The following is a 27,785-nucleotide window of genomic DNA, read 5'->3' on the forward strand; positions in this document are numbered from 1 at the left end:
TTTATGACTTACACAAAACTGACAATAATTGAAGTAGCTTAAATTCTTTATTATTATCTTATTAATCTGTGATGCTTTAAATATCTTATACACATAGTTCAACCCCAGATATCAAATCACATGGCAGCAACTTAGTGCATTGACGCATGTAGACTTGATCAGAACGACCTGCTGAAGCTGAAACTGTGGATCAGAATGAAGAAGAAAGATGATTTAAGCTGCTTTGAATGGGGCGTGGTTTTGGTGCCAGGCAAGTTGGTATTTCAGGAACTGCGGAGCTGCTGGGATTTTCCCACAGAGAACGGTCTGAAAAAGAGAAAACAGGTTAGCAGCAGGGTTGTGGTGAAGAATGTGTGAAGATATGCAGAGTAGCTCTGAATGCACAACATTGCTGTCATATCAGCATGAACCAAAATCTCTGAGGAATGTTTCCAGCACATCCACCAACACTTTAAAATAAATTTGGGAAAGAACAAAAGTCCCCTTAAAGACATAATACGTATTTCTGTTCTGACAACTTCATAATAGTTTCTATTCTGGTTACATTAGTCTTTGAGCAATGTTTTTGAAGTGTCGCAGGAGGAAAAGCAGAGTTATAATGTTAATGATGACAACTCAGCTGTTCCAGGAAAAGGCAACAGATATAAATATATTTTGTGACACAGAATTTAAAGCCAGCATTAATCATCATAGACTGATGCATTTACACAAGAAAAGACTGATCAGGAATAATATTGGTACCAAAAACTGGATGTTTACTGGTAGAGCTGGTCAGTGACTTGAAGCCTTTTCTGAGCTCTTGATTTTTAAACTTGGCTTTACCTCCCTCTACTGTCTGCACACCTGAACACTCACAGCGCAGATACTACACTATCAAACTGGAAATATTGAATACACAAGGCACATTGTATTTTTTTTCTTTCATATTCTGCACCCTGCTCACAGGATCGTTACCTGAGGATTGCTCTACAAAGGCGCAGTCTCTACTTTTCTGTCATTTTTATGAATTTTCAAAAACCCCTAATTTATTTAATCGAGCCACAAAAATATCAAAATTATCACTCATTGTGTCAGCTGGCAGCCGCCATCAGAGGTATTTTAAAGCAAATAATATATAAATGCTCGTGATCACATTTTTAAAAAGAAACCAATAAAACAAAGTATGGGCGGTCACTCAAACAAGGTCAGAATATTTTTGGGAATCAAATAAGATTCAAATATGATCCACAGCGGGATGATTTACAATGTGTTCATGTGTCCTCGTATGACTCTGGTTACATTCAGTGTGCTGCAACCTTAAAATTAAGATAATCTATTAATTCAGATAGTTATTGAAAAACAATCATATTCTCCAACATCTGTGGGACAAAGACATTAGACTGTAAGTGAGGACATCCAATAATAACAGAAGTCGTTTTAAATGAAAAATAGGTAATAAAAATAATAAAAAACAAATTATTATTATTATATTCATAATGAGGAGTCAGTTCAAAAACAATAGACAACAATATAATTATAGTCTTACAATTATTGGGGAAAATGATTATATTTTATATGTTTGTGAGTGAAAAAGGGCGAGACAGAATGATGCTTTCAGTTTCTTTTTGTTGGACAGCCATCAGTGATGCTCTGTTATGATACTTCTGCTGATTTGGTTAGGACTGCACTATTTTAATATTTAAATCCAGACCTCTCCATAAAGCCTTCTCTTTGTTTGTTATTACTTCCCGATTTACTTGAACACTTCCACGACAGACATCGGCCAAGGATAGAACCACTAACCAGATGTAAGTTTAAAATTTGTAATTCATTACATTGAATGGAGTGTGCTTATTATTTGGTGACCAGTGGATTTCCCAGTATAGCTTGGTTTTAGTCAAAGTCCGAGTCGCCGTTTGCCTTTGTTATGTATTTTTTATGATTGCAGCCTTAAAGGTATTTAAGCCCAGAGCAGGGTGAGCTCTGGGCCTGAGTGCCATGAGTGTGGTTACAGCTAGTGAGCTGTGTAGTGTGTTGTCCAGCTAGTGAGCTGTGTAGTGTGTTGTCCAGCTAGTGAGCTGCGCTTTCCTTTTGACTTTTTGCTTTATTTTGACCAACGCCTGAGTTTTGTTTGTGTTTTATGGTGATAACGGCTTGTCCGTCTCTTTTAGTTGAATTACTTCAATAAAACTGTTTTATTTAACTGTTTTGCCTCCCTGACTCCTTTTTCTGACCTGGTCACTTTTGTTGCTTCCCCCTTAACGCCTAGACCCCCCCCAGGGGAACGTAACAGATGTAAAGTGTATGGCCTCAGCGTAATGTGTAATGTGGATGGTATTGGCTAGCACCACAGGCCCTTGTGTAATGTGAATGGCCCCATCCAACAACACTGGCTCTGGTGTAATGTGGATGGTATTGGCCAGTACCACAGGCCCGTTGATACCATCCACATTAAACCAGGGCCTGTGGTGCAGGCCCAAACCATCCACATTTCATCAGGGCTTGTGTTGCTGGCTGATGCCATCCCCATTACACCAGGGCCAGTGTTGTTGGCTGAGGAAATACACATTACACCAGGGACAGTGCTTCCTGTGAGGCCATCTTCACCACAACAGGGCCTGTGCTACTGGCTGAGGCAGACTACCTTTCACCAGAGCGCATGTTGCCGGCTGAGGCCATCTACATTTCACCAGGGCCTGTACTGTTGGATGAGGCCAATTACATTACACCAGGTACGGTTCTTCCTGTGTGGCAATCATCACCAAACCAGGACCTGTGGTGCTGGATGAGGCCATCCACATTTCACCAGGGAATGTGTTGCTGGCTGATGCGTTCCACAAAACACAAGGGCCTTTACTACTGGCTGAGGATATTCACATTACACCAGGGCCTGTGGTGCTGGCCAATATAATCCACATTTCACCAGGGCCACTGTTTTTGGCAAAGGCCATACACATTATGGACAGTGCTTCCTGTGAGGCCATCTTCACCACACCAGGGCCTCTGTTGCTCGTTGATGCCATCCACATTACACCAGGGTGTGTGGTGCTGACCAATACCATCCATATTTCACCAGGGCCACTGTTGTTGGCTTCTACCTTCCACATTACACCAGGGACAGTGCTTCCTGTGAGGCCATCTTCACCACACCACTGCCTGTGTTACTGTCAGGGGTAATCCACATTACACGCGGGCCTGTGGTGTTGTCCGAAACCATCCACATTTCACCAGGGCTTGTGTTTCTGTCTGATGACATCCACAAAACACGGGGGCCTGTGGTGCTGGATGAGGCCATCCACATTACACCAGGGCCTGTGGTGCTGGCCAATACCATCCACATTTCACCAGGGCCAGTATTGTTGGCTGAGGCCATACACTTTACACCACTGCCAGTGCTTCCTTTGATTCATTCATCACCACACCAGGGCCTGTGGTGCTGGCCAATACCATCCACATTTCACCAGGGCCACTGTTGTTGGCTGAGGCCATACACTTTACACCAGCCACAGTGCTTCCTGTGAGGCCATCTTCACCACACCGGGGCCTGTACTGTTGGATGAGGACATCCACATTACACCAGGGACAGTTCTTCTTGTGCGGCCATCATCACCACACCAGGGCCTGTGCTACCTACTGATGCCATCCACAATACACCTGGGCCTGTGGTGCTGACCAATATCATGCACAATTCACCAGGGCCAGTGGTTTTGGCTAAGGCTATTCACATTACACCAGGGTGTGTGGTGCTGACCAATACCATCCACATTTCACCAGGGCCAGTGTTTTTGGCTGGGGCCATCCACATTACACCAGGGACAGTGCTTCCTGTGATTCCATCATCACCACACCAGGGCCTGTGGTGCTGGCCAATACCATCCACATTTCACCAGGGCCACTGTGTTCTGTTATTTTACAGTCAGCCATAATGCTTTAATTTAGACATTGCTGGTGTAACTTCTCTTAACACACAATATCCCGGGTTTTGTTTGTGGTAACAGTAGTTACATTCTTTACATCCATGCATGTGTTTTAATAAACAGCTTGCTTTTGTTAAGTTTAGTCTCCCAACGTCTGCATTTGGGTCCTCTCTTCAAAATGTGATCTGCGTCCCACAGAACAATTGTGGGATCCAACCCAACCTTTCTGTACAGAACTGCAAAATGATCACACAGCATCTCATCAATGACCTAAACAGAGCTGTCGCTTCAAATGATAATCAGACAAATTTAAAGTAGAGCATCCAGACCAGACTAGGAACCGCTTTTTGGTGACTTGTGAGGTATTTAGTAATAAATGGGTCATTTTATACATACTGTCTGGTTTTTCTTGGTTCCTGGGTAGCACTTAATACACTTCCAGGTTAAACGTTATACAGTATAGGCTCAACTGATGAGGGTTTCATTCATGATTAGATGTTGCTATTTCTTAAAAACCTTGTATTTGTTGGATAAATGTGACAAGTTAATGGCAAAAGCAACAACAGACTGATAAAAGCTTCATGAATTAACAATGTGAGACCAGCGTCACTGTACACAATTAGAGATATGAAGAACAAACACTATGATATTAAAGAGAAGCTAAAAATAATAAACTCTATGCATCATAAAATATTCTAAGTACCGAATGTGTTTCAGATCATTTACCAGCTGTTGTATTGAGGGTTTAATTTTCTTAACCTGAGTCTAAGGTAAGATTTTCTCAATTAGAGATGTGGTTTATCAGATTAATTCAACAGATCATTTTATTTGAATGTTAAAAGAACTAAAACGTGTTTTCATACAGTTCCTCGAGAAACACATCCAAACACAGTATCAAACAAAACAGTGACTTCCAGCATTTTAAGTGCAAGTTCTATATGAATGTCATTTCTCTACACACACACTAAAACGACACGTTTTACATTCAAAATGTTGTCATCTTTTTACTGTGTATTAAAGAAAATATGTTTTCATTATGTGGCAGATTAAAGATGCGGTGGAGTCTGTTTCTGCTTCTGATGGGTAAGTGGAAATTCTCCGCACTGCTTCCTCAGTTTTATTCTGCTAACATGTTTGTATTTTTCCGGTTTACATTCTGCTCTGATGTTTGCTGTTGTTATTATTTATTGCTGTAATTCTGTTTCTGTATTATCTTTGCTTTTTCATTTGATCTCCATCAATTCAATTGTTTCTTTTTGTTATGAATAATCCTTTTTATTTCAGTCTCATGTCTTTGTTTACTGTGAACATTATCTTTATTGTATCCAAACACTAAAGTCTTATAGTCGCACACATTTGTCTTTCATTGACAAGGTCACTGAGCTCAGAGTCACACTTGTGTTGTAGACTGTTTATCTGTGAACCAGTGAGTTTGATTTGATAATGCAGCATTATTGCTAATATTTTACTGCTTTTAGGTCAGTGTTTCATCTCCACCTGTTACCTATATGAGTACCACTTTATTAGAGAAGACAAAACCTGGGAAGAAGCACAGAAATACTGCAGAGAGAATTATGCAGACCTGGCCAGCGTGTTTGACATGGCAGACATGGCGAGACTGCGTGAATCCAAAGAGTATGAAGGTAAAGCCTGGATTGGACTGTTCAGCAACCCAGGAAAAGAAAACAGGATGTGGCATTGGTCTCTGCCAGGGGTGAACTACACTGAACATGAAACCAGATGGGGAGCTTCTGAACCAGATGATCAAAATCAAAATGAGAACTGTGTGAAGACAAGAGAAAACTGGGCAGATGTCACATGTGACCAAACTATGTGGTTCATCTGCTACGATGGTGAGAATATGTGGATAATAATCTGATTTGATAATATAACTGAACTGAAAGAGAAATGGAGAGAAAGCATGTTTGAGGAATCATACAAATTATGTGTCTTTCTGTATTTCTTCAAATGTTTGTGGTGATGGAAATTTTGTTTTGTTTTGATGTTTTGCTTAACAGGAAAGAAGAGAGACGGTAAATCCATCCATTTGATTAAAGAGCCCAAGAACTGGACACAGGCTCAGAAGTACTGCAGAGATCACTACACTGACCTGGCCAGTGGACTCGATCAGGCGGATGGGCAAGAATTTAAGATCCTGAATAAGTCCGAGAGCTCTCTGATGAATGTGTGGATCGGCCTGTTCAGAGACACCTGGAGGTGGTCAGATGGAAGTCATTTCTCTTTCAGGCACTGGGATATGGAGTCATTTAATGACGGACAAAACAGGAAATGTTCTGTGACTCTGTTAAACAGATCAGGAAAATGGAGCTCTGATGAATGCAACAATAAAAATCCTTTCTTCTGTTATGGTGGTGAGTTTCTACTAAGATTAATCTGATTTATTTTCCCCTGTAATAGGAGCATCACTAGACTTAGAAGATCCAAGGAATTGTCTGTAGAGCTCTGAGACAGGCTTGTGTTGAGGCACAGAAACATTTCTGCAGCACTGAAGGTCCCAATAAGCTCAGAGATCTTAAATGGAAGAAGTTTGAAACCACCAGGACTTTCCTAGAGCTGCCACCTCGCCAGTTAGAGAGTTTGAGGTAGAAAAGCCTTAGTCAAGGAGTGATGGTCACTCTGACAGAGCTCCAGCATTGCTCTGTGGAGCGAGAATCTTCCAGAAGAACAATCATTTCTGAAGCCCTCCAACAATCAGGCCTGTTTAGTAGAGTGAGCAGACTGAAGCCACTCCTCAGTTTACCAAAATGCACCTGAAGGATGCTCAGACCATGGGAAATAAAATTCTCTGGTCTGATGAAACAAAGATTGAACTCTTAACTCTGAATGCCAAGCATCACGTCCGGAGGAAACCAGGTACCACTCATCACCGGACCAATACCATCCTTACAGTGAAGCATGGTGGTGGCAGCATCATGCTCTGGGGATGTTTATCAGCAGCAGTGACCGGGAGACAAGTCAGAGTCGAGGGAAAGATGAATGCAATGTGCAGAGACATCCTTGATGATAAGCTGCTCCAGAGTGCACCGGACATTAGATCCACATTAGGTTCATTTTATACAGGACAAGCCCCCAAGCACACGGCCAAGATAAAAACAAGTGGCTGCAGAACCACTGTGAAGGTCCTCAAGTGACCAGCAAGAGCCAAAGTTTGAACCTGATTCTCTGGAGAAATCTGAAAATGGCTGTGCACCATCCAACCTGATGGAGCTTCAGAGGTTGTGCAATGAATGGGAGAAACTGCCCTAAAATAGATATGCCAAGCTTGTAGCATCATACTCAGGAAGGCTTGAAGCTTCAAGTGTTGACAAAGATACTTCAACAAAGTGTAAATACTTACATACTGTACATGCCATATTTTTGCTTTTGATTTGCAGGAATTTCAACAATCTTTTCCCCACTTTTTCATTTTGGGGTATCATGTGCAGAACTTTGAAGTGAACAAGAAATTTAATCTATTTTGGAATAAGACTGTAACAGGACAAAATGTGGAACTGTGAATGCTTTCCAAATGCACTGTACACACTTACAATAATTAAGTATACAGCTAAAGGAAGTGAAAAACTACAATGTTTTATTGTGTACTGTCTGTATTCAAGGTAAAGTGGAACATAAGCTGCTGTTAACCAGACTTAACTGAAGTTTGATTGTTTCTGACAGATAAATTGATTCTGATCAATGAAAACAAGACCTGGGAGGAAGCCTTGGATTACTGCAGACTGCACCACACTGACCTGGTCTCCATCACTAACCCTCACCAACAGAGATGGGTGGAGAGGAGAGCCAAGAATGCCAGCAGTCCTTACATATGGGTGGGACTGCGCTACACCTGCGTGCTGGATCTGTGGTTCTGGATCAGTGACAAAGCAGTCTGCTACGAGAACTGGGCTGATAATGGAAAGATTGAGGAGTGTGGTAGGTGTGCAGCTATGGAAAGAGGAGGACGGTATCAGTGGGTCAGTCAAAGAGAACATGAGAAATATAACTTTATTTGTTCTACAGAGTAAGTTTTAAACCTCTCTGACTCACTGCAGGTTAATTACTGCAGCAGAAATAATTTGCTTTTATGATTTTTATCAAGCACTGAATGTAGAAAGATGAAAAAACAATAATAATATTGCAGTGAGTCACCCCTGTGTCTTATATTGAGAACCAAAATATGGATTAGGGGAGAAGAGACTGTATCCAACATTACAAAAGCTATATGAAAAGGGTGATTACAGTTTTTGTTTTAGGGTCTCGTGTGTGTTATTTACACAGAAAATCACAGCATGTGGTGTTAGCATATTAGCAATGAAAGCAGAGAGGAGGAACTGACATCATGTCCAGTTTCAACCAAGACGATTAACATCTATGATAAATGTTTAACCTGCTGTTTAATTTAAGTTATATCCAAGTGTGTTTGTATGATGATTAAAAGTCGCTTTTTAGAGATAAGTGGTCCTCATAGCCATGTTATAATCATTTGTTTAAAGTAAACCTCAGTCTTAACCATCTGCAGCAGTAATATTGATCCATATAACACTGATGACACTTTTACTTTTAAGGATTTTATGTATACCTTGCCAATAATAAAGTTTTATGTGTATTCAGCTGTTTTCGTTGTATTTTATTGCTTCGATTGCTAAAGGAATGGCTGTTAAAATAAATCCTCCAACATGTGTCATTGTCAGCTATTAGTAAATATTTAACTACACATGTAATACAGTTTTATTATTCTTTAACCCTGGAAGGAGTTAGTCAGTACACTGTGTTTTCATGCGTTCCAGTTTGTCTCGTTAAAGAGTGCAGGAAGAGTTTTTTCCTTGCTGAAAAGTTGCGTCACACCCCTGAAGTAAAACATAATGTTCATATAAGTTGGGTGAAGAACAAAGGAATGTTTCTGAAAGAGATAATATCATTCAGTTTAAATAATAGCTAAATAACTTCTATAACCTCTTTGCTACATTCAGCGCTTCAGAGCAATGTTTTTAATGCTTTTACTTGTCATGGGAGGAAAAGCAGAGCCAGACTGATGCATTCAAACAAGAAAAGATTGCTCAGGAATAACACTGCTGCCGAAAACAGGATTTTAAGGTCTTTACTGGCAGAGCTGGAGCTGTGCGTGAGCAAAATAAGAAACCCACCTGAAGCCTTTTCTGAGCCCTGATAAGTTTTTCACTTGGCTTTGACTCCCTCTGCTGTCTGCACATCTCAACACTCACAGGGCTCTTACTGTTTGTTTGTTTTAACCGCAAACAGAAAGAGACTTTTTTAAAAAATAAAATGACTGACAAAGTGCTGATAGCGGTGGAGTTACATTAAATAAGAGAAACAACAAACTTTATGACACCCTTGATGCTAAAAAAAACACTGTAGGACACTGTTAGATAACCTCCTCCCTTTAGATGAAACCATAATTTCAAAAAATCAGGTTGTCTTTGTCTAATATTAACATTTGGTTGATGATCTGAAACATGTAACAAATATGCACAAAACTAAGAAATCAGGAAAGGAGAAAACACTTTTTACAGCACTGTATTTCCTTCAGCAACAGTCTGAGAGAGCAGCATGCACAGCATACAGCTCCTGTGCTTATGTGAGCACATGGTTTAAAATTCACTTCACAACATGTCGTAACAAGTTACACTGTATCTTTTCCCTTTCATATACTGCACCTTGATCCTCAGGATGTTTACCTGAGGCATTACAAATGGGCAGTCTGTATTTCTGCCATTTTTTAGATATTTTAGTCTGTTTTTCTGAATATAAAGCAAAAACACTAAAAATACGTTCTCTTTTATCCTTTCACTCTCTCATATTCCCACCTTCATTACATTTATTGTCAGTTTATTATGAACCTCTAATGGTTTTTATCCTTAATTCATTCATTTAATGAAAAAAATTACCACTCGTATGTCAGCTGACAGAGATGTTTAAGGCATAGCTCCCCTAGATAGGTTACAACCTGCTTAACAAGTACTATTAAAGAACAGGAGGAACTAATAAGAAAATGCTTGTGATCACTTTTCAAAAAAATATACATATGTGAGGTCATTTTGCAGACGACTGGAGTTCGTGGGAAGTTTTCTGAGCGTATGGCTCATTTGCTCACATGTTTATCTTGTAATCATTTCAGAGAAATTTGCATTCAAAATGTAAATATGATCCACACTGGGAGGATTTATAACGTTACATGTACAGTGAAAAATGTGTTCATATGAAAATTAAGATAATCTCTTAATGATAGTTATTGAAAAACAGTCATATTCTCCAATGTGTGTGGGAAAGTTCAGAGACATAGGACTGTAAGTGACGACATCCAATAATAACAAAAGTGAATTTAAATGAAAAATAAGTAATAAAAAGCTAATTATCCACAGATTCAGGTCTTATTTTATCAGCAGTGTTTCAGTGTTTACATGCAAAAGTAAGGAAATTGTAAAGTGACATCAAGATAAAACACTCAGGTAAAGAACAAGCTCACAATACAAGTATAAATATTTCCATAATTTCAATATTTCTGCATATAAACGATCCAAACCATCATCAGCTTTTTCATTGGTAAAGTATATGATGAGAAGTCAGTTCAAAAACAAGAGACAACAACAAAATTATACAGTTTTACAATCATTGAGGAAAAAGCTATAAGCTACAACACGTAACAGAATACCGCTTTCATACGTGCAAAAAACTCCCTCGTCTTCTTTATCTTTCTGAAAGCAGCAGCAGTATTTTAATATATAAATTCCGATCTTTGCATAATGAGCTCTCTGTGTTTGCTTTTATTTCAGTGTTTATTTGAACCCTTCGAGGAAAGAGGCCAAATTAGACAAAGGACCAAAAGACTAACCAGATGTAAGTTTGAAATCTGTAATTCATTGCATGTTTTGTGTTTGTTTATGTTTATATATATTTATATATTTTCAAAATCAATTTCTAAGATATGCAGCAGACTGGATTTAAAAGAAAAGCACCTTTAAACCGAAGAATCAGCCTTAATATAATATCAGTTATGTTAAGCAGAGACTCTTTCATGCATGCAGACTACCAGAGAAAACAGATCTGGCAGCTCCTGACCTCAACAATAAGACACCTCTGTATTAGTACAGCATGGAGTATTTTTACAACAGTGATAAAGCCTAATTCTATGTTTTGATGTATACATGATGATGTAAAACATTTAAACTCTGGCTGCCTGCTCGTGTCTGCATTTGGGTCCAGCTGAACTTCCAATCTGTACACCCAGATTATAATGATGATTATAACCAGACCATCTATGAAATGAAACATGATTTCATTATCTAATGAAATATTTATTTAATCCGGCAGATTAAAGATGCAGTGGAGTCTCTTTCTGCTGATTCTGATGGGTAAGTGGAAAATTCTGATTGAGTTTCCCTATAGAGATGATATTTCTCTACCTGGTGTGTGTTTTGTTGAATCCTACAAACTTACCGTGTTTTTTGTAATGTCTTGTCTTCTTACTTCTTCTGTCTTTTCTTTGTTTTTCCATTTGATTTTCATCTATTTGTTTTATCTGCACACATTTGTCTTTCATTGACAAGGTCACTGAGCTCAGAGTCACACTTGTGTTGTAGACTGTTTATCTGTGAACCAGTGAGTTTGATTTGATAATGCAGCATTATTGCTAATATTTTACTGCTTTTAGGTCAGTGTTTCGTCTCCACCTGTTACCTGTATGAGTACCACTTTATTAGAGAAGACAAAACCTGGGAAGAAGCACAGAAATACTGCAGAGAGAATTATGCAGACCTGGCCAGTGTGTTTGACATGGCAGACATGGCGAGACTGCGTGAATCCAAAGAGTATGAAGGTAAACCCTGGATTGGACTGTTCAGCAACCCAGGAAAAGAAAACAGGATGTGGCATTGGTCTCTACCAGGGGTGAACTACACTGAACATGAAACCAGATGGGGAGCTTCTGAACCAGATGATCAAAATCAAAATGAGAACTGTGTGAAGACAAGAGAAAACTGGGCAGATGTCACATGTGACCAAACTATGTGGTTCATCTGCTACGATGGTGAGAATATGTGGATAATAGTCTGATTTGATAATATAACTGAACTGAAAGAGAAATGGAGAGAAAGCATGTTTGAGGAATCATACAAATTATGTGTCTTTCTGTATTTCTTCAAATGTTTGTGGTGATGGAAATTTTGTTTTGTTTTGATGTTTTGCTTAACAGGAAAGAAGAGAGACGGTAAATCCATCCATTTGATTAAAGAGCCCAAGAACTGGACACAGGCTCAGAACTACTGCAGAGATCACTACACTGACCTGGCCAGTGGACTCGATCAGGTGGATGGGCAAGAATTTAAGATCCTGAAAAAGTCTCAGGATGTGTGGATCGGCCTGTTCAGAGACACCTGGAGGTGGTCAGATGGAAGTAATTTCTCTTTCAGGCACTGGGATATGGAGTCATTTAATGATGGACAAAACAAAAAGAAATGTGCTTCGACTCTGTTAAACAGATCAGGAAAATGGAGCTCTGATGAATGCAACAATAAAAATCCTTTCTTCTGTTATGGTGGTGAGTTTCTACTAAGATTAATCTGATTTATTTTCCCCTGTAATAGGAGCATCACTAGACTTAGAAGATCCAAGGAATTGTCTGTAGAGCTCTGAGACAGGCTTGTGTTGAGGCACAGAAACATTTCTGCAGCACTGAAGGTCCCAATAAGCTCAGAGATCTGTAAATGGAAGAAGTTTGAAACCACCAGGACTTTCCTAGAGCTGCCACCTCGCCAGTTAGAGAGTTTGAGGTAGAAAAGCCTTAGTCAAGGAGTGATGGTCACTCTGACAGAGCTCCAGCATTGCTCTGTGGAGCGAGAATCTTCCAGAAGAACAATCATTTCTGAAGCCCTCCAACAATCAGGCCTGTTTAGTAGAGTGAGCAGACTGAAGCCACTCCTCAGTTTACCAAAATGCACCTGAAGGATGCTCAGACCATGGGAAATAAAATTCTCTGGTCTGATGAAACAAAGATTGAACTCTTAACTCTGAATGCCAAGCATCACGTCCGGAGGAAACCAGGTACCACTCATCACCGGACCAATACCATCCTTACAGTGAAGCATGGTGGTGGCAGCATCATGCTCTGGGGATGTTTATCAGCAGCAGTGACCGGGAGACAAGTCAGAGTCGAGGGAAAGATGAATGCAATGTGCAGAGACATCCTTGATGATAAGCTGCTCCAGAGTGCACCGGACATTAGATCCACATTAGGTTCATTTTATACAGGACAAGCCCCCAAGCACACGGCCAAGATAAAAACAAGTGGCTGCAGAACCACTGTGAAGGTCCTCAAGTGACCAGCAAGAGCCAAAGTTTGAACCTGATTCTCTGGAGAAATCTGAAAATGGCTGTGCACCATCCAACCTGATGGAGCTTCAGAGGTTGTGCAATGAATGGGAGAAACTGCCCTAAAATAGATATGCCAAGCTTGTAGCATCATACTCAGGAAGGCTTGAAGCTTCAAGTGTTGACAAAGATACTTCAACAAAGTGTAAATACTTACATACTGTACATGCCATATTTTTGCTTTTGATTTGCAGGAATTTCAACAATCTTTTCCCCACTTTTTCATTTTGGGGTATCATGTGCAGAACTTTGAAGTGAACAAGAAATTTAATCTATTTTGGAATAAGACTGTAACAGGACAAAATGTGGAACTGTGAATGCTTTCCAAATGCACTGTACACACTTACAATAATTAAGTATACAGCTAAAGGAAGTGAAAAACTACAATGTTTTATTGTGTACTGTCTGTATTCAAGGTAAAGTGGAACATAAGCTGCTGTTAACCAGACTTAACTGAAGTTTGATTGTTTCTGACAGATAAATTGATTCTGATCAATGAAAACAAGACCTGGGAGGAAGCCTTGGATTACTGCAGACTGCACCACACTGACCTGGTCTCCATCACTAACCCTCACCAACAGAGATGGGTGGAGAGGAGAGCCAAGAATGCCAGCAGTCCTTACATATGGGTGGGACTGCGCTACACCTGCGTGCTGGATCTGTGGTTCTGGATCAGTGACAAAGCAGTCTGCTACGAGAACTGGGCTGATAATGGAAAGATTGAGGAGTGTGGTAGGTGTGCAGCTATGGAAAGAGGAGGACGGTATCAGTGGGTCAGTCAAAGAGAACATGAGAAATATAACTTTATTTGTTCTACAGAGTAAGTTTTAAACCTCTCTGACTCACTGCAGGTTAATTACTGCAGCAGAAATAATTTGCTTTTATGATTTTTATCAAGCACTGAATGTAGAAAGATGAAAAAACAATAATAATATTGCAGTGAGTCACCCCTGTGTCTTATATTAAGAACCAAAATATGGATTAGGGGAGAAGAGACTGTATCCAACATTACAAAAGCTATATGAAAAGGGTGATTACAGTTTTTGTTTTAGGGTCTCGTGTGTGTTATTTACACAGAAAATCACAGCATGTGGTGTTAGCATATTAGCAATGAAAGCAGAGAGGAGGAACTGACATCATGTCCAGTTTCAACCAAGACGATTAACATCTATGATAAATGTTTAACCTGCTGTTTAATTTAAGTTATATCCAAGTGTGTTTGTATGATGATTAAAAGTCGCTTTTTAGAGATAAGTGGTCCTCATAGCCATGTTATAATCATTTGTTTAAAGTAAACCTCAGTCTTAACCATCTGCAGCAGTAATATTGATCCATATAACACTGATGACACTTTTACTTTTAAGGATTTTATGTATACCTTGCCAATAATAAAGTTTTATGTGTATTCAGCTGTTTTCGTTGTATTTTATTGCTTCGATTGCTAAAGGAATGGCTGTTAAAATAAATCCTCCAACATGTGTCATTGTCAGCTATTAGTAAATATTTAACTACACATGTAATACAGTTTTATTATTCTTTAACCCTGGAAGGAGTTAGTCAGTACACTGTGTTTTCATGCGTTCCAGTTTGTCTCGTTAAAGAGTGCAGGAAGAGTTTTTTCCTTGCTGAAAAGTTGCGTCACACCCCTGAAGTAAAACATAATGTTCATATAAGTTGGGTGAAGAACAAAGGAATGTTTCTGAAAGAGATAATATCATTCAGTTTAAATAATAGCTAAATAACTTCTATAACCTCTTTGCTACATTCAGCGCTTCAGAGCAATGTTTTTAATGCTTTTACTTGTCATGGGAGGAAAAGCAGAGCCAGACTGATGCATTCAAACAAGAAAAGATTGCTCAGGAATAACACTGCTGCCGAAAACAGGATTTTAAGGTCTTTACTGGCAGAGCTGGAGCTGTGCGTGAGCAAAATAAGAAACCCACCTGAAGCCTTTTCTGAGCCCTGATAAGTTTTTCACTTGGCTTTGACTCCCTCTGCTGTCTGCACATCTCAACACTCACAGGGCTCTTACTGTTTGTTTGTTTTAACCGCAAACAGAAAGAGACTTTTTTTAAAAATAAAATGACTGACAAAGTGCTGATAGCGGTGGAGTTACATTAAATAAGAGAAACAACAAACTTTATGACACCCTTGATGCTAAAAAAAACACTGTAGGACACTGTTAGATAACCTCCTGCCTTTAGATGAAACCATAATTTCAAAAAATCAGGTTGTCTTTGTCTAATATTAACATTTGGTTGATGATCTGAAACATGTAACAAATATGCACAAAACTAAGAAATCAGGAAAGGAGAAAACACTTTTTACAGCACTGTATTTCCTTCAGCAACAGTCTGAGAGAGCAGCATGCACAGCATACAGCTCCTGTGCTTATGTGAGCACATGGTTTAAAATCCAATTCACTTCACAACATGTCGTAACAAGTTACACTGTATCTTTTCCCTTTCATATACTGCACCTTGATCCTTAGGATGTTTACCTGAGGCATTACAAATGGGCAGTCTGTATTTCTGCCATTTTTTAGATATTTTAGTCTGTTTTTCTGAATATAAAGCAAAAACACTAAAAATACGTTCTCTTTTATCCTTTCACTCTCTCATATTCCCACCTTCATTACATTTATTGTCAGTTTATTATGAACCTCTAATGGTTTTTATCCTTAATTCATTCATTTAATGAAAAAAATTACCACTCGTATGTCAGCTGACAGAGATGTTTAAGGCATAGCTCCCCTAGATAGGTTACAACCTGCTTAACAAGTACTATTAAAGAACAGGAGGAACTAATAAGAAAATGCTTGTGATCACTTTTCAAAAAATATACATATGTGAGGTCATTTTGCAGACGACTGGAGTTCGTGGGAAGTTTTCTGAGCGTATGGCTCATTTGCTCACATGTTTATCTTGTAATCATTTCAGAGAAATTTGCATTCAAAATGTAAATATGATCCACACTGGGAGGATTTATAACGTTACATGTACAGTGAAAAATGTGTTCATATGAAAATTAAGATAATCTCTTAATGATAGTTATTGAAAAACAGTCATATTCTCCAACGTGTGTGGGAAAGTTCAGAGACATAGGACTGTAAGTGACGACATCCAATAATAACAAAAGTGAATTTAAATGAAAAATAAGTAATAAAAAGCTAATTATCCACAGATTCAGGTCTTATTTTATCAGCAGTGTTTCAGTGTTTACATGCAAAAGTAAGGAAATTGTAAAGCGACATCAAGATAAAACACTCAGGTAAAGAACAAGCTCACAATACAAGTATAAATATTTCCATAATTTCAATATTTCTGCATATAAACGATCCAAACCATCATCAGCTTTTTCATTGGTAAAGTATATGATGAGAAGTCAGTTCAAAAACAAGAGACAACAACAAAATTATACAGTTTTACAATCATTGAGGAAAAAGCTATAAGCTACAACACGTAACAGAATACCGCTTTCATACGTGTAAAAAACTCCCTCGTCTTTATCTTTCTGAAAGCAGCAGCAGTATTTTAATATATAAATTCCGATCTTTGCATAATGAGCTCTCTGTGTTTGCTTTTATTTCAGTGTTTATTTGAACCCTTCGAGGAAAGAGGCCAAATTAGACAAAGGACCAAAAGACTAACCAGATGTAAGTTTGAAATCTGTAATTCATTGCATGTTTTGTGTTTGTTTATGTTTATATATATTTATATATTTTCAAAATCAATTTCTAACATATGCAGCAGACTGGATTTAAAAGAAAAGCACCTTTAAACCGAAGAATCAGCCTTAATATAATATCAGTTATGTTAAGCAGAGACTCTTTCATGCATGCAGACTACCAGAGAAAACAGATCTGGCAGCTCCTGACCTCAACAATAAGACACCTCTGTATTAGTACAGCATGGAGTATTTTTACAACAGTGATAAAGCCTAATTCTATGTTTTGATGTATACATGAGTGATGTAAAACATTTAAACTCTGGCTGCCTGCTCGTGTCTGCATTTGGGTCCAGCTGAACTTCCAATCTGTACACCCAGATTATAATGATGATTATAACCAGACCATCTATGAAATGAAACATGATTTCATTATCTAATGAAATATTTATTTAATCCGGCAGATTAAAGATGCAGTGGAGTCTCTTTCTGCTGATTCTGATGGGTAAGTGGAAAATTCTGATTGAGTTTCCCTATAGAGATGATATTTCTCTACCTGGTGTGTGTTTTGTTGAATCCTACAAACTTACCGTGTTTTTTGTAATGTCTTGTCTTCTTACTTCTTCTGTCTTTTCTTTGTTTTTCCATTTGATTTTCATCTATTTGTTTTATCTGCACACATTTGTCTTTCACTGAGAAGGTCACTGAGCTCAGAGTCACACTTGTGTTGTAGACTGTTTATCTGTGAACCAGTGAGTTTGATTTGATAATGCAGCATTATTGCTAATATTTTACTGCTTTTAGGTCAGTGTTTCGTCTCCACCTGTTACCTGTATGAGTACCACTTTATTAGAGAAGACAAAACCTGGGAAGAAGCACAGAAATACTGCAGAGAGAATTATGCAGACCTGGCCAGCGTGTTTGACATGGCAGACATGGCGAGACTGTGTGAATCCAAAGAGTATGAAGGTAAACCCTGGATTGGACTGTTCAGCAACCCAGGAAAAGAAAACAGGATGTGGCATTGGTCTCTGCCAGGGGTGAACTACACTGAACATGAAACCAGATGGGGAGCTTCTGAACCAAATAATCAAAATCAAAATGAGAACTGTGTGAAGACAAGAGGAAACTGGACACATGCCAGATGTGACCAAATGATGCCGATCATCTGCTACGATGGTGAGAATATGTGGATAATAGTCTGATTTGATAATATAACTGAACTGAAAGAGAAATGGAGAGAAAGCATGTTTGAGGAATCATACAAATTATGTGTCTTTCTGTATTTCTTCAAAATGTTTGTGGTGATGGAAATTTTGTTTTGTTTTGATGTTTTTCCTTAACAGAAAAGAAGAGAGACGGTAAATCCATCCATTTGATTGAGGAGAAGATAACCTGGACAAAGGCTCAGAAGTACTGCAGAGATCACTACACTGACCTGGCCAGTGGACTCGATCAGGTGGATGGGGAAGAATTTAAGATCCTGAAAAAGTCTCAGGATTTGTGGATCGGCCTGTTCAGAGACACCTGGAGGTGGTCAGATGGAAGTAATTTCTCTTTCAGGCACTGGGATATGGAGTCATTTAATGATGGACAAAACAAAAAGAAATGTGCTTCGACTCTGTTAAACAGATCAAGAAAATGGAGCTCTGATGAATGCAACAAAAAAAATCCTTTCTTCTGTTATGGTGGTGAGTTTCTACTAAGATTAATCTGATTTATTTTCCCTGTAATAGGAGCATCATTAGAAGATCCAAGGAATTGTCTGTAGAGCTCTGAGACAGGCTTGTGTTGAGAGGCACAGAAACATTTCTGCAGCACTGAAGGTCCCAATAAGCTCAGAGATCTTAAATGGAAGAAGTTTGAAACCACCAGGACTTTCCTAGAGCTGCCACCTCGCCAGTTAGAGAGTTTGAGGTAGAAAAGCCTTAGTCAAGGAGTGATGGTCACTCTGACAGAGCTCCAGCATTGCTCTGTGGAGAGAGGAGAATCTTCCAGAAGAACAATCATTTCTGAAGCCCTCCAACAATCAGGCCTGTTTAGTAGAGTGAGCTAGTGATGGTAAATTTGATTCTTTTTGAATAAGCTGCTCCAGAGTGCACCGGACATTAGATCCACATTAGGTTCATTTTATACAGGACAAGCCCCCAAGCACACGGCCAAGATAAAAACAAGTGGCTGCAGAACCACTGTGAAGGTCCTCAAGTGACCAGCAAGAGCCAAAGTTTGAACCTGATTCTCTGGAGAAATCTGAAAATGGCTGTGCACCATCCAACCTGATGGAGCTTCAGAGGTTGTGCAATGAATGGGAGAAACTGCCCTAAAATAGATATGCCAAGCTTGTAGCATCATACTCAGGAAGGCTTGAAGCTTCAAGTGTTGACAAAGATACTTCAACAAAGTGTAAATACTTACATACTGTACATGCCATATTTTTGCTTTTGATTTGCAGGAATTTCAACAATCTTTTCCCCACTTTTTCATTTTGGGGTATCATGTGCAGAACTTTGAAGTGAACAAGAAATTTAATCTATTTTGGAATAAGACTGTAACAGGACAAAATGTGGAACTGTGAATGCTTTCCAAATGCACTGTACACACTTACAATAATTAAGTATACAGCTAAAGGAAGTGAAAAACTACAATGTTTTATTGTGTACTGTCTGTATTCAAGGTAAAGTGGAACATAAGCTGCTGTTAACCAGACTTAAGTGAAGTTTGATTGTTTCTGACAGATAAATTGATTCTGATCAATGAAAACAAGACCTGGGAGGAAGCCTTGGATTACTGCAGACTGCACCACACTGACCTGGTCTCCATCACTAACCCTCACCAACAGAGATGGGTGGAGAGGAGAGCCAAGAATGCCAGCAGTCCTTACATATGGATGGGACTGCGCTACACCTGCGTGCTGGATCTGTGGTTCTGGATCAGTGACAAAGCAGTCTGCTACGAGAACTGGGCTGATAATGGAAAGATTGAGGAGTGTGGTAGGTGTGCAGCTATGGAAAGAGGAGGACGGTATCAGTGGGTCAGTCAAAGAGAACATGAGAAATATAACTTTATTTGTTCTACAGAGTAAGTTTTAAACCTCTCTGACTCACTGCAGGTTAATTACTGCAGCAGAAATAATTTGCTTTTATGATTTTTATCAAGCACTGAATGTAGAAAGATGAAAAAACAATAATAATATTGCAGTGAGTCACCCCTGTGTCTTATATTAAGAACCAAAATATGGATTAGGGGAGAAGAGACTGTATCCAACATTACAAAAGCTATATGAAAAGGGTGATTACAGTTTTTGTTTTAGGGTCTCGTGTGTGTTATTTACACAGAAAATCACAGCATGTGGTGTTAGCATATTAGCAATGAAAGCAGAGAGGAGGAACTGACATCATGTCCAGTTTCAACCAAGACGATTAACATCTATGATAAATGTTTAACCTGCTGTTTAATTTAAGTTATATCCAAGTGTGTTTGTATGATGATTAAAAGTCGCTTTTTAGAGATAAGTGGTCCTCATAGCCATGTTATAATCATTTGTTTAAAGTAAACCTCAGTCTTAACCATCTGCAGCAGTAATATTGATCCATATAACACTGATGACACTTTTACTTTTAAGGATTTTATGTATACCTTGCCAATAATAAAGTTTTATGTGTATTCAGCTGTTTTCGTTGTATTTTATTGCTTCGATTGCTAAAGGAATGGCTGTTAAAATAAATCCTCCAACATGTGTCATTGTCAGCTATTAGTAAATATTTAACTACACATGTAATACAGTTTTATTATTCTTTAACCCTGGAAGGAGTTAGTCAGTACACTGTGTTTTCATGCGTTCCAGTTTGTCTCGTTAAAGAGTGCAGGAAGAGTTTTTTCCTTGCTGAAAAGTTGCGTCACACCCCTGAAGTAAAACATAATGTTCATATAAGTTGGGTGAAGAACAAAGGAATGTTTCTGAAAGAGATAATATCATTCAGTTTAAATAATAGCTAAATAACTTCTATAACCTCTTTGCTACATTCAGCGCTTCAGAGCAATGTTTTTAATGCTTTTACTTGTCATGGGAGGAAAAGCAGAGCCAGACTGATGCATTCAAACAAGAAAAGATTGCTCAGGAATAACACTGCTGCCGAAAACAGGATTTTAAGGTCTTTACTGGCAGAGCTGGAGCTGTGCGTGAGCAAAATAAGAAACCCACCTGAAGCCTTTTCTGAGCCCTGATAAGTTTTTCACTTGGCTTTGACTCCCTCTGCTGTCTGCACATCTCAACACTCACAGGGCTCTTACTGTTTGTTTGTTTTAACCGCAAACAGAAAGAGACTTTTTTTAAAAATAAAATGACTGACAAAGTGCTGATAGCGGTGGAGTTACATTAAATAAGAGAAACAACAAACTTTATGACACCCTTGATGCTAAAAAAAACACTGTAGGACACTGTTAGATAACCTCCTCCCTTTAGATGAAACCATAATTTCAAAAAATCAGGTTGTCTTTGTCTAATATTAACATTTGGTTGATGATCTGAAACATGTAACAAATATGCACAAAACTAAGAAATCAGGAAAGGAGAAAACACTTTTTACAGCACTGTATTTCCTTCAGCAACAGTCTGAGAGAGCAGCATGCACAGCATACAGCTCCTGTGCTTATGTGAGCACATGGTTTAAAATCCAATTCACTTCACAACATGTCGTAACAAGTTACACTGTATCTTTTCCCTTTCATATACTGCACCTTGATCCTCAGGATGTTTACCTGAGGCATTACAAATGGGCAGTCTGTATTTCTGCCATTTTTTAGATATTTTAGTCTGTTTTTCTGAATATAAAGCAAAAACACTAAAAATACGTTCTCTTTTATCCTTTCACTCTCTCATATTCCCACCTTCATTACATTTATTGTCAGTTTATTATGAACCTCTAATGGTTTTTATCCTTAATTCATTCATTTAATGAAAAAAATTACCACTCGTATGTCAGCTGACAGAGATGTTTAAGGCATAGCTCCCCTAGATAGGTTACAACCTGCTTAACAAGTACTATTAAAGAACAGGAGGAACTAATAAGAAAATGCTTGTGATCACTTTTCAAAAAATATACATATGTGAGGTCATTTTGCAGACGACTGGAGTTCGTGGGAAGTTTTCTGAGCGTATGGCTCATTTGCTCACATGTTTATCTTGTAATCATTTCAGAGAAATTTGCATTCAAAATGTAAATATGATCCACACTGGGAGGATTTATAACGTTACATGTACAGTGAAAAATGTGTTCATATGAAAATTAAGATAATCTCTTAATGATAGTTATTGAAAAACAGTCATATTCTCCAACGTGTGTGGGAAAGTTCAGAGACATAGGACTGTAAGTGACGACATCCAATAATAACAAAAGTGAATTTAAATGAAAAATAAGTAATAAAAAGCGAATTATCCACAGATTCAGGTCTTATTTTATCAGCAGTGTTTCAGTGTTTACATGCAAAAGTAAGGAAATTGTAAAGCGACATCAAGATAAAACACTCAGGTAAAGAACAAGCTCACAATACAAGTATAAATATTTCCATAATTTCAATATTTCTGCATATAAACGATCCAAACCATCATCAGCTTTTTCATTGGTAAAGTATATGATGAGAAGTCAGTTCAAAAACAAGAGACAACAACAAAATTATACAGTTTTACAATCATTGAGGAAAAAGCTATAAGCTACAACACGTAACAGAATACCGCTTTCATACGTGTAAAAAACTCCCTCGTCTTTATCTTTCTGAAAGCAGCAGCAGTATTTTAATATATAAATTCCGATCTTTGCATAATGAGCTCTCTGTGTTTGCTTTTATTTCAGTGTTTATTTGAACCCTTCGAGGAAAGAGGCCAAATTAGACAAAGGACCAAAAGACTAACCAGATGTAAGTTTGAAATCTGTAATTCATTGCATGTTTTGTGTTTGTTTATGTTTATATATATTTATATATTTTCAAAATCAATTTCTAAGATATGCAGCAGACTGGATTTAAAAGAAAAGCACCTTTAAACCGAAGAATCAGCCTTAATATAATATCAGTTATGTTAAGCAGAGACTCTTTCATGCATGCAGACTACCAGAGAAAACAGATCTGGCAGCTCCTGACCTCAACAATAAGACACCTCTGTATTAGTACAGCATGGAGTATTTTTACAACAGTGATAAAGCCTAATTCTATGTTTTGATGTATACATGAGTGATGTAAAACATTTAAACTCTGGCTGCCTGCTCGTGTCTGCATTTGGGTCCAGCTGAACTTCCAATCTGTACACCCAGATTATAATGATGATTATAACCAGACCATCTATGAAATGAAACATGATTTCATTATCTAATGAAATATTTATTTAATCCGGCAGATTAAAGATGCAGTGGAGTCTCTTTCTGCTGATTCTGATGGGTAAGTGGAAAATTCTGATTGAGTTTCCCTATAGAGATGATATTTCTCTACCTGGTGTGTGTTTTGTTGAATCCTACAAACTTACCGTGTTTTTTGTAATGTCTTGTCTTCTTACTTCTTCTGTCTTTTCTTTGTTTTTCCATTTGATTTTCATCTATTTGTTTTATCTGCACACATTTGTCTTTCACTGAGAAGGTCACTGAGCTCAGAGTCACACTTGTGTTGTAGACTGTTTATCTGTGAACCAGTGAGTTTGATTTGATAATGCAGCATTATTGCTAATATTTTACTGCTTTTAGGTCAGTGTTTCGTCTCCACCTGTTACCTGTATGAGTACCACTTTATTAGAGAAGACAAAACCTGGGAAGAAGCACAGAAATACTGCAGAGAGAATTATGCAGACCTGGCCAGCGTGTTTGACATGGCAGACATGGCGAGACTGTGTGAATCCAAAGAGTATGAAGGTAAACCCTGGATTGGACTGTTCAGCAACCCAGGAAAAGAAAACAGGATGTGGCATTGGTCTCTGCCAGGGGTGAACTACACTGAACATGAAACCAGATGGGGAGCTTCTGAACCAAATAATCAAAATCAAAATGAGAACTGTGTGAAGACAAGAGGAAACTGGACACATGCCAGATGTGACCAAATGATGCCGATCATCTGCTACGATGGTGAGAATATGTGGATAATAGTCTGATTTGATAATATAACTGAACTGAAAGAGAAATGGAGAGAAAGCATGTTTGAGGAATCATACAAATTATGTGTCTTTCTGTATTTCTTCAAAATGTTTGTGGTGATGGAAATTTTGTTTTGTTTTGATGTTTTTCCTTAACAGAAAAGAAGAGAGACGGTAAATCCATCCATTTGATTGAGGAGAAGATAACCTGGACAAAGGCTCAGAAGTACTGCAGAGATCACTACACTGACCTGGCCAGTGGACTCGATCAGGTGGATGGGGAAGAATTTAAGATCCTGAAAAAGTCTCAGGATTTGTGGATCGGCCTGTTCAGAGACACCTGGAGGTGGTCAGATGGAAGTAATTTCTCTTTCAGGCACTGGGATATGGAGTCATTTAATGATGGACAAAACAAAAAGAAATGTGCTTCGACTCTGTTAAACAGATCAAGAAAATGGAGCTCTGATGAATGCAACAAAAAAAATCCTTTCTTCTGTTATGGTGGTGAGTTTCTACTAAGATTAATCTGATTTATTTTCCCTGTAATAGGAGCATCATTAGAAGATCCAAGGAATTGTCTGTAGAGCTCTGAGACAGGCTTGTGTTGAGAGGCACAGAAACATTTCTGCAGCACTGAAGGTCCCAATAAGCTCAGAGATCTTAAATGGAAGAAGTTTGAAACCACCAGGACTTTCCTAGAGCTGCCACCTCGCCAGTTAGAGAGTTTGAGGTAGAAAAGCCTTAGTCAAGGAGTGATGGTCACTCTGACAGAGCTCCAGCATTGCTCTGTGGAGAGAGGAGAATCTTCCAGAAGAACAATCATTTCTGAAGCCCTCCAACAATCAGGCCTGTTTAGTAGAGTGAGCTAGTGATGGTAAATTTGATTCTTTTTGAATAAGCTGCTCCAGAGTGCACCGGACATTAGATCCACATTAGGTTCATTTTATACAGGACAAGCCCCCAAGCACACGGCCAAGATAAAAACAAGTGGCTGCAGAACCACTGTGAAGGTCCTCAAGTGACCAGCAAGAGCCAAAGTTTGAACCTGATTCTCTGGAGAGATCTGAAAATGGCTGTGCACCATCCAACCTGATGGAGCTTCAGAGGTTGTGCAATGAATGGGAGAAACTGCCCTAAAATAGATATGCCAAGCTTGTAGCATCATACTCAGGAAGGCTTGAAGCTTCAAGTGTTGACAAAGATACTTCAACAAAGTGTAAATACTTACATACTGTACATGCCATATTTTTGCTTTTGATTTGCAGGAATTTCAACAATCTTTTCCCCACTTTTTCATTTTGGGGTATCATGTGCAGAACTTTGAAGTGAACAAGAAATTTAATCTATTTTGGAATAAGACTGTAACAGGACAAAATGTGGAACTGTGAATGCTTTCCAAATGCACTGTACACACTTACAATAATTAAGTATACAGCTAAAGGAAGTGAAAAACTACAATGTTTTATTGTGTACTGTCTGTATTCAAGGTAAAGTGGAACATAAGCTGCTGTTAACCAGACTTAACTGAAGTTTGATTGTTTCTGACAGATAAATTGATTCTGATCAATGAAAACAAGACCTGGGAGGAAGCCTTGGATTACTGCAGACTGCACCACACTGACCTGGTCTCCATCACTAACCCTCACCAACAGAGATGGGTGGAGAGGAGAGCCAAGAATGCCAGCAGTCCTTACATATGGGTGGGACTGCGCTACACCTGCGTGCTGGATCTGTGGTTCTGGATCAGTGACAAAGCAGTCTGCTACGAGAACTGGGCTGATAATGGAAAGATTGAGGAGTGTGGTAGGTGTGCAGCTATGGAAAGAGGAGGACGGTATCAGTGGGTCAGTCAAAGAGAACATGAGAAATATAACTTTATTTGTTCTACAGAGTAAGTTTTAAAGCTCTCTGACTCACTGCAGGTTAATTACTGCAGCAGAAATAATTTGCTTTTATGATTTTTATCAAGCACTTAAGAGATTAAAGATTAAAAATATCTATGTCATAAGTATGATTGAAAATGATGATTTAAAACTTACCATGTCATAAACATTTTTTTCTGGATGTGCTCTATTATTCTAGAGAGAATATAGTGTGTTAAAAAAAAAGCTCAGTCTTAACCATCTGCAGCAGTTAAATTGATCCTTATAACAGAAGAAATACTTTTACTTTTATCATTTTATCTATAAATTTCTAATAATAAAGTATTATGTGTATTCAGGTGTTTTCATCGTGTTGTTTCTTTTGCAAAAGGAATGGTTCTCAAATAATATCCTTCAACACTCATCATTGTCAGGTAATAGTTGATATTTAACCTAAAATAAAATAAAAATTAACAGTTATTTAATCAGGAAGGAATGTGGACAGGTGAGTGACGAAGTGTTTCTCCCACTGAAAAAGCTACATGCAGATGCAGATGAACAGAATCAGCTTTTTGGATTTAAGGTCATTTATGTGAGTTTGCCTGTGAGTCAGAAATAAATCAAATCTGGTCAGTTGTAATTTTTGAACCTTGTTGTTGCTTCCCTTTAGTGTCTGTATCCTGAACACCTACAAGGCAGATAACCGTTAAACCTGTTTCACTCTACACTGTCTACATACTTTTACCGGCTCATCTGATTGGTTGATAACACACTATAGAGAATCTCTGGTCCTTAACAGCCCATGGTTTCAAGTCTAAGCCACTGGATTACCTACAGTGGGGCAAAAAAGTATTTAGTCAGCCACCGATTGTGCAATTTCCCCCACTTAAAATGATGACAGAGGTCAGTAATTTGCACCAGAGGTACACTTCAACTGTGAGAGACAGAATGTGAAAAAAAAATCCATGAATCCACATGGTAGGATTTGTAAAGAATTTATTCGTAAATCAGGGTGGAAAATAAGTATTTGGTCACCTCAAACAAGGAAAATCTCTGGCTCTCACAGACCTGTAACGTCTTCTGTAAGAAGCTTTTCTGTCCCCCACTCGTTACCTGTATGAATGGCACCTGTTTGAACTCATCATCTGTATAAAAGACACCTGTCCACAGCCTCAAACAGTCAGACTCCAAACTCCGCCATGGCCAAGACCAAAGAGCTTTCGAAGGACACCAGGAAAAGTATTGTAGACCTGCACCAGACTGGGAAGAGTGAATCTACAATAGGCAAGCAGCTTGGTGTGAAAAAATCAACTGTGGGAGCAATCATCAGAAAATGGAAGACATACAAGACCACTGATAATCTCCCTCGATCTGGGGCTCCACGCAAGATCTCATCCCGTGGGGTCAAAATGATCATGAGAACGGTGAGCAAAGATCCCAGAACCACACGGGGGGACCTGGTGAATGACCTGCAGAGAGCTGGGACCAAAGTAACAAAGCTCACCATCAGTAACACACTACAACGGCAGGGAATCAAATCCCACAGTGCCAGACGTGTTCCGCTGCTGAAGCCAGTGCATGTCCAAGCCCGTCTGAAGTTTGCCAGAGAGCACATGGATGATACAGCAGAGGATTGGGAGAATGTCATGTGGTCAGATGAAACCAAAGTAGAACTTTTTGGTATAAACTCAACTCGTCGTGTTTGGAGGAAGAAGAATACTGAGTTGCATCCCAAGAACACCATACCTACTGTGAAGCATGGGGGTGGAAACATCATGCTATGGGGCTGTTTTTCTGCCAAGGGGACAGGACGACTGATCCGTGTTAAGGACAGAATGAATGGGGCCATGTATCGTGAGATTTTGA

The 27,785-nt window shown here is 38.7% G+C and overlaps 4 protein-coding genes across 4 annotated transcripts; all 4 read left to right on the top strand.

Moving 5' to 3' along the window:
- Positions 1 to 4,948: 4,948 nt before the first annotated feature.
- Positions 4,949 to 7,921, top strand: LOC146636549 (macrophage mannose receptor 1-like). The gene is made up of 4 exons (XM_085350884.1): positions 4,949 to 4,979; positions 5,375 to 5,749; positions 5,915 to 6,268; positions 7,575 to 7,921. Exons 1-4 carry the CDS (start codon positions 4,949 to 4,951, stop codon positions 7,919 to 7,921), a joined length of 1,107 nt encoding a protein of 368 aa, XP_085207010.1.
- Positions 7,922 to 11,232: 3,311 nt separating this feature from the next.
- LOC146636550 (macrophage mannose receptor 1-like) lies at positions 11,233 to 14,104 on the top strand. Its single transcript, XM_085350885.1, has 4 exons — positions 11,233 to 11,266; positions 11,566 to 11,940; positions 12,106 to 12,450; positions 13,758 to 14,104. Exons 1-4 carry the CDS (start codon positions 11,233 to 11,235, stop codon positions 14,102 to 14,104), a joined length of 1,101 nt encoding a protein of 366 aa, XP_085207011.1.
- A 3,313-nt stretch (positions 14,105 to 17,417) lies between these two features.
- Positions 17,418 to 20,028, top strand: LOC146636551 (C-type mannose receptor 2-like). Its single transcript, XM_085350886.1, has 4 exons — positions 17,418 to 17,451; positions 17,751 to 18,125; positions 18,293 to 18,637; positions 19,682 to 20,028. The coding sequence occupies exons 1-4, from the start codon at positions 17,418 to 17,420 to the stop codon at positions 20,026 to 20,028; spliced, it is 1,101 nt and encodes a 366-aa protein (XP_085207012.1).
- Positions 20,029 to 23,341: 3,313 nt separating this feature from the next.
- Positions 23,342 to 25,952, top strand: LOC146636552 (C-type mannose receptor 2-like). Its single transcript, XM_085350887.1, has 4 exons — positions 23,342 to 23,375; positions 23,675 to 24,049; positions 24,217 to 24,561; positions 25,606 to 25,952. Exons 1-4 carry the CDS (start codon positions 23,342 to 23,344, stop codon positions 25,950 to 25,952), a joined length of 1,101 nt encoding a protein of 366 aa, XP_085207013.1.
- Positions 25,953 to 27,785: the final 1,833 nt, after the last annotated feature.

The sequence above is a fragment of the Diplotaxodon limnothrissa genome, linkage group LG3, assembly GCF_057381915.1.
Source record: "Diplotaxodon limnothrissa isolate DT_005_m linkage group LG3, D_limnothrissa_male_GT1.1, whole genome shotgun sequence".
NCBI lineage: Eukaryota > Metazoa > Chordata > Actinopteri > Cichliformes > Cichlidae > Diplotaxodon > Diplotaxodon limnothrissa.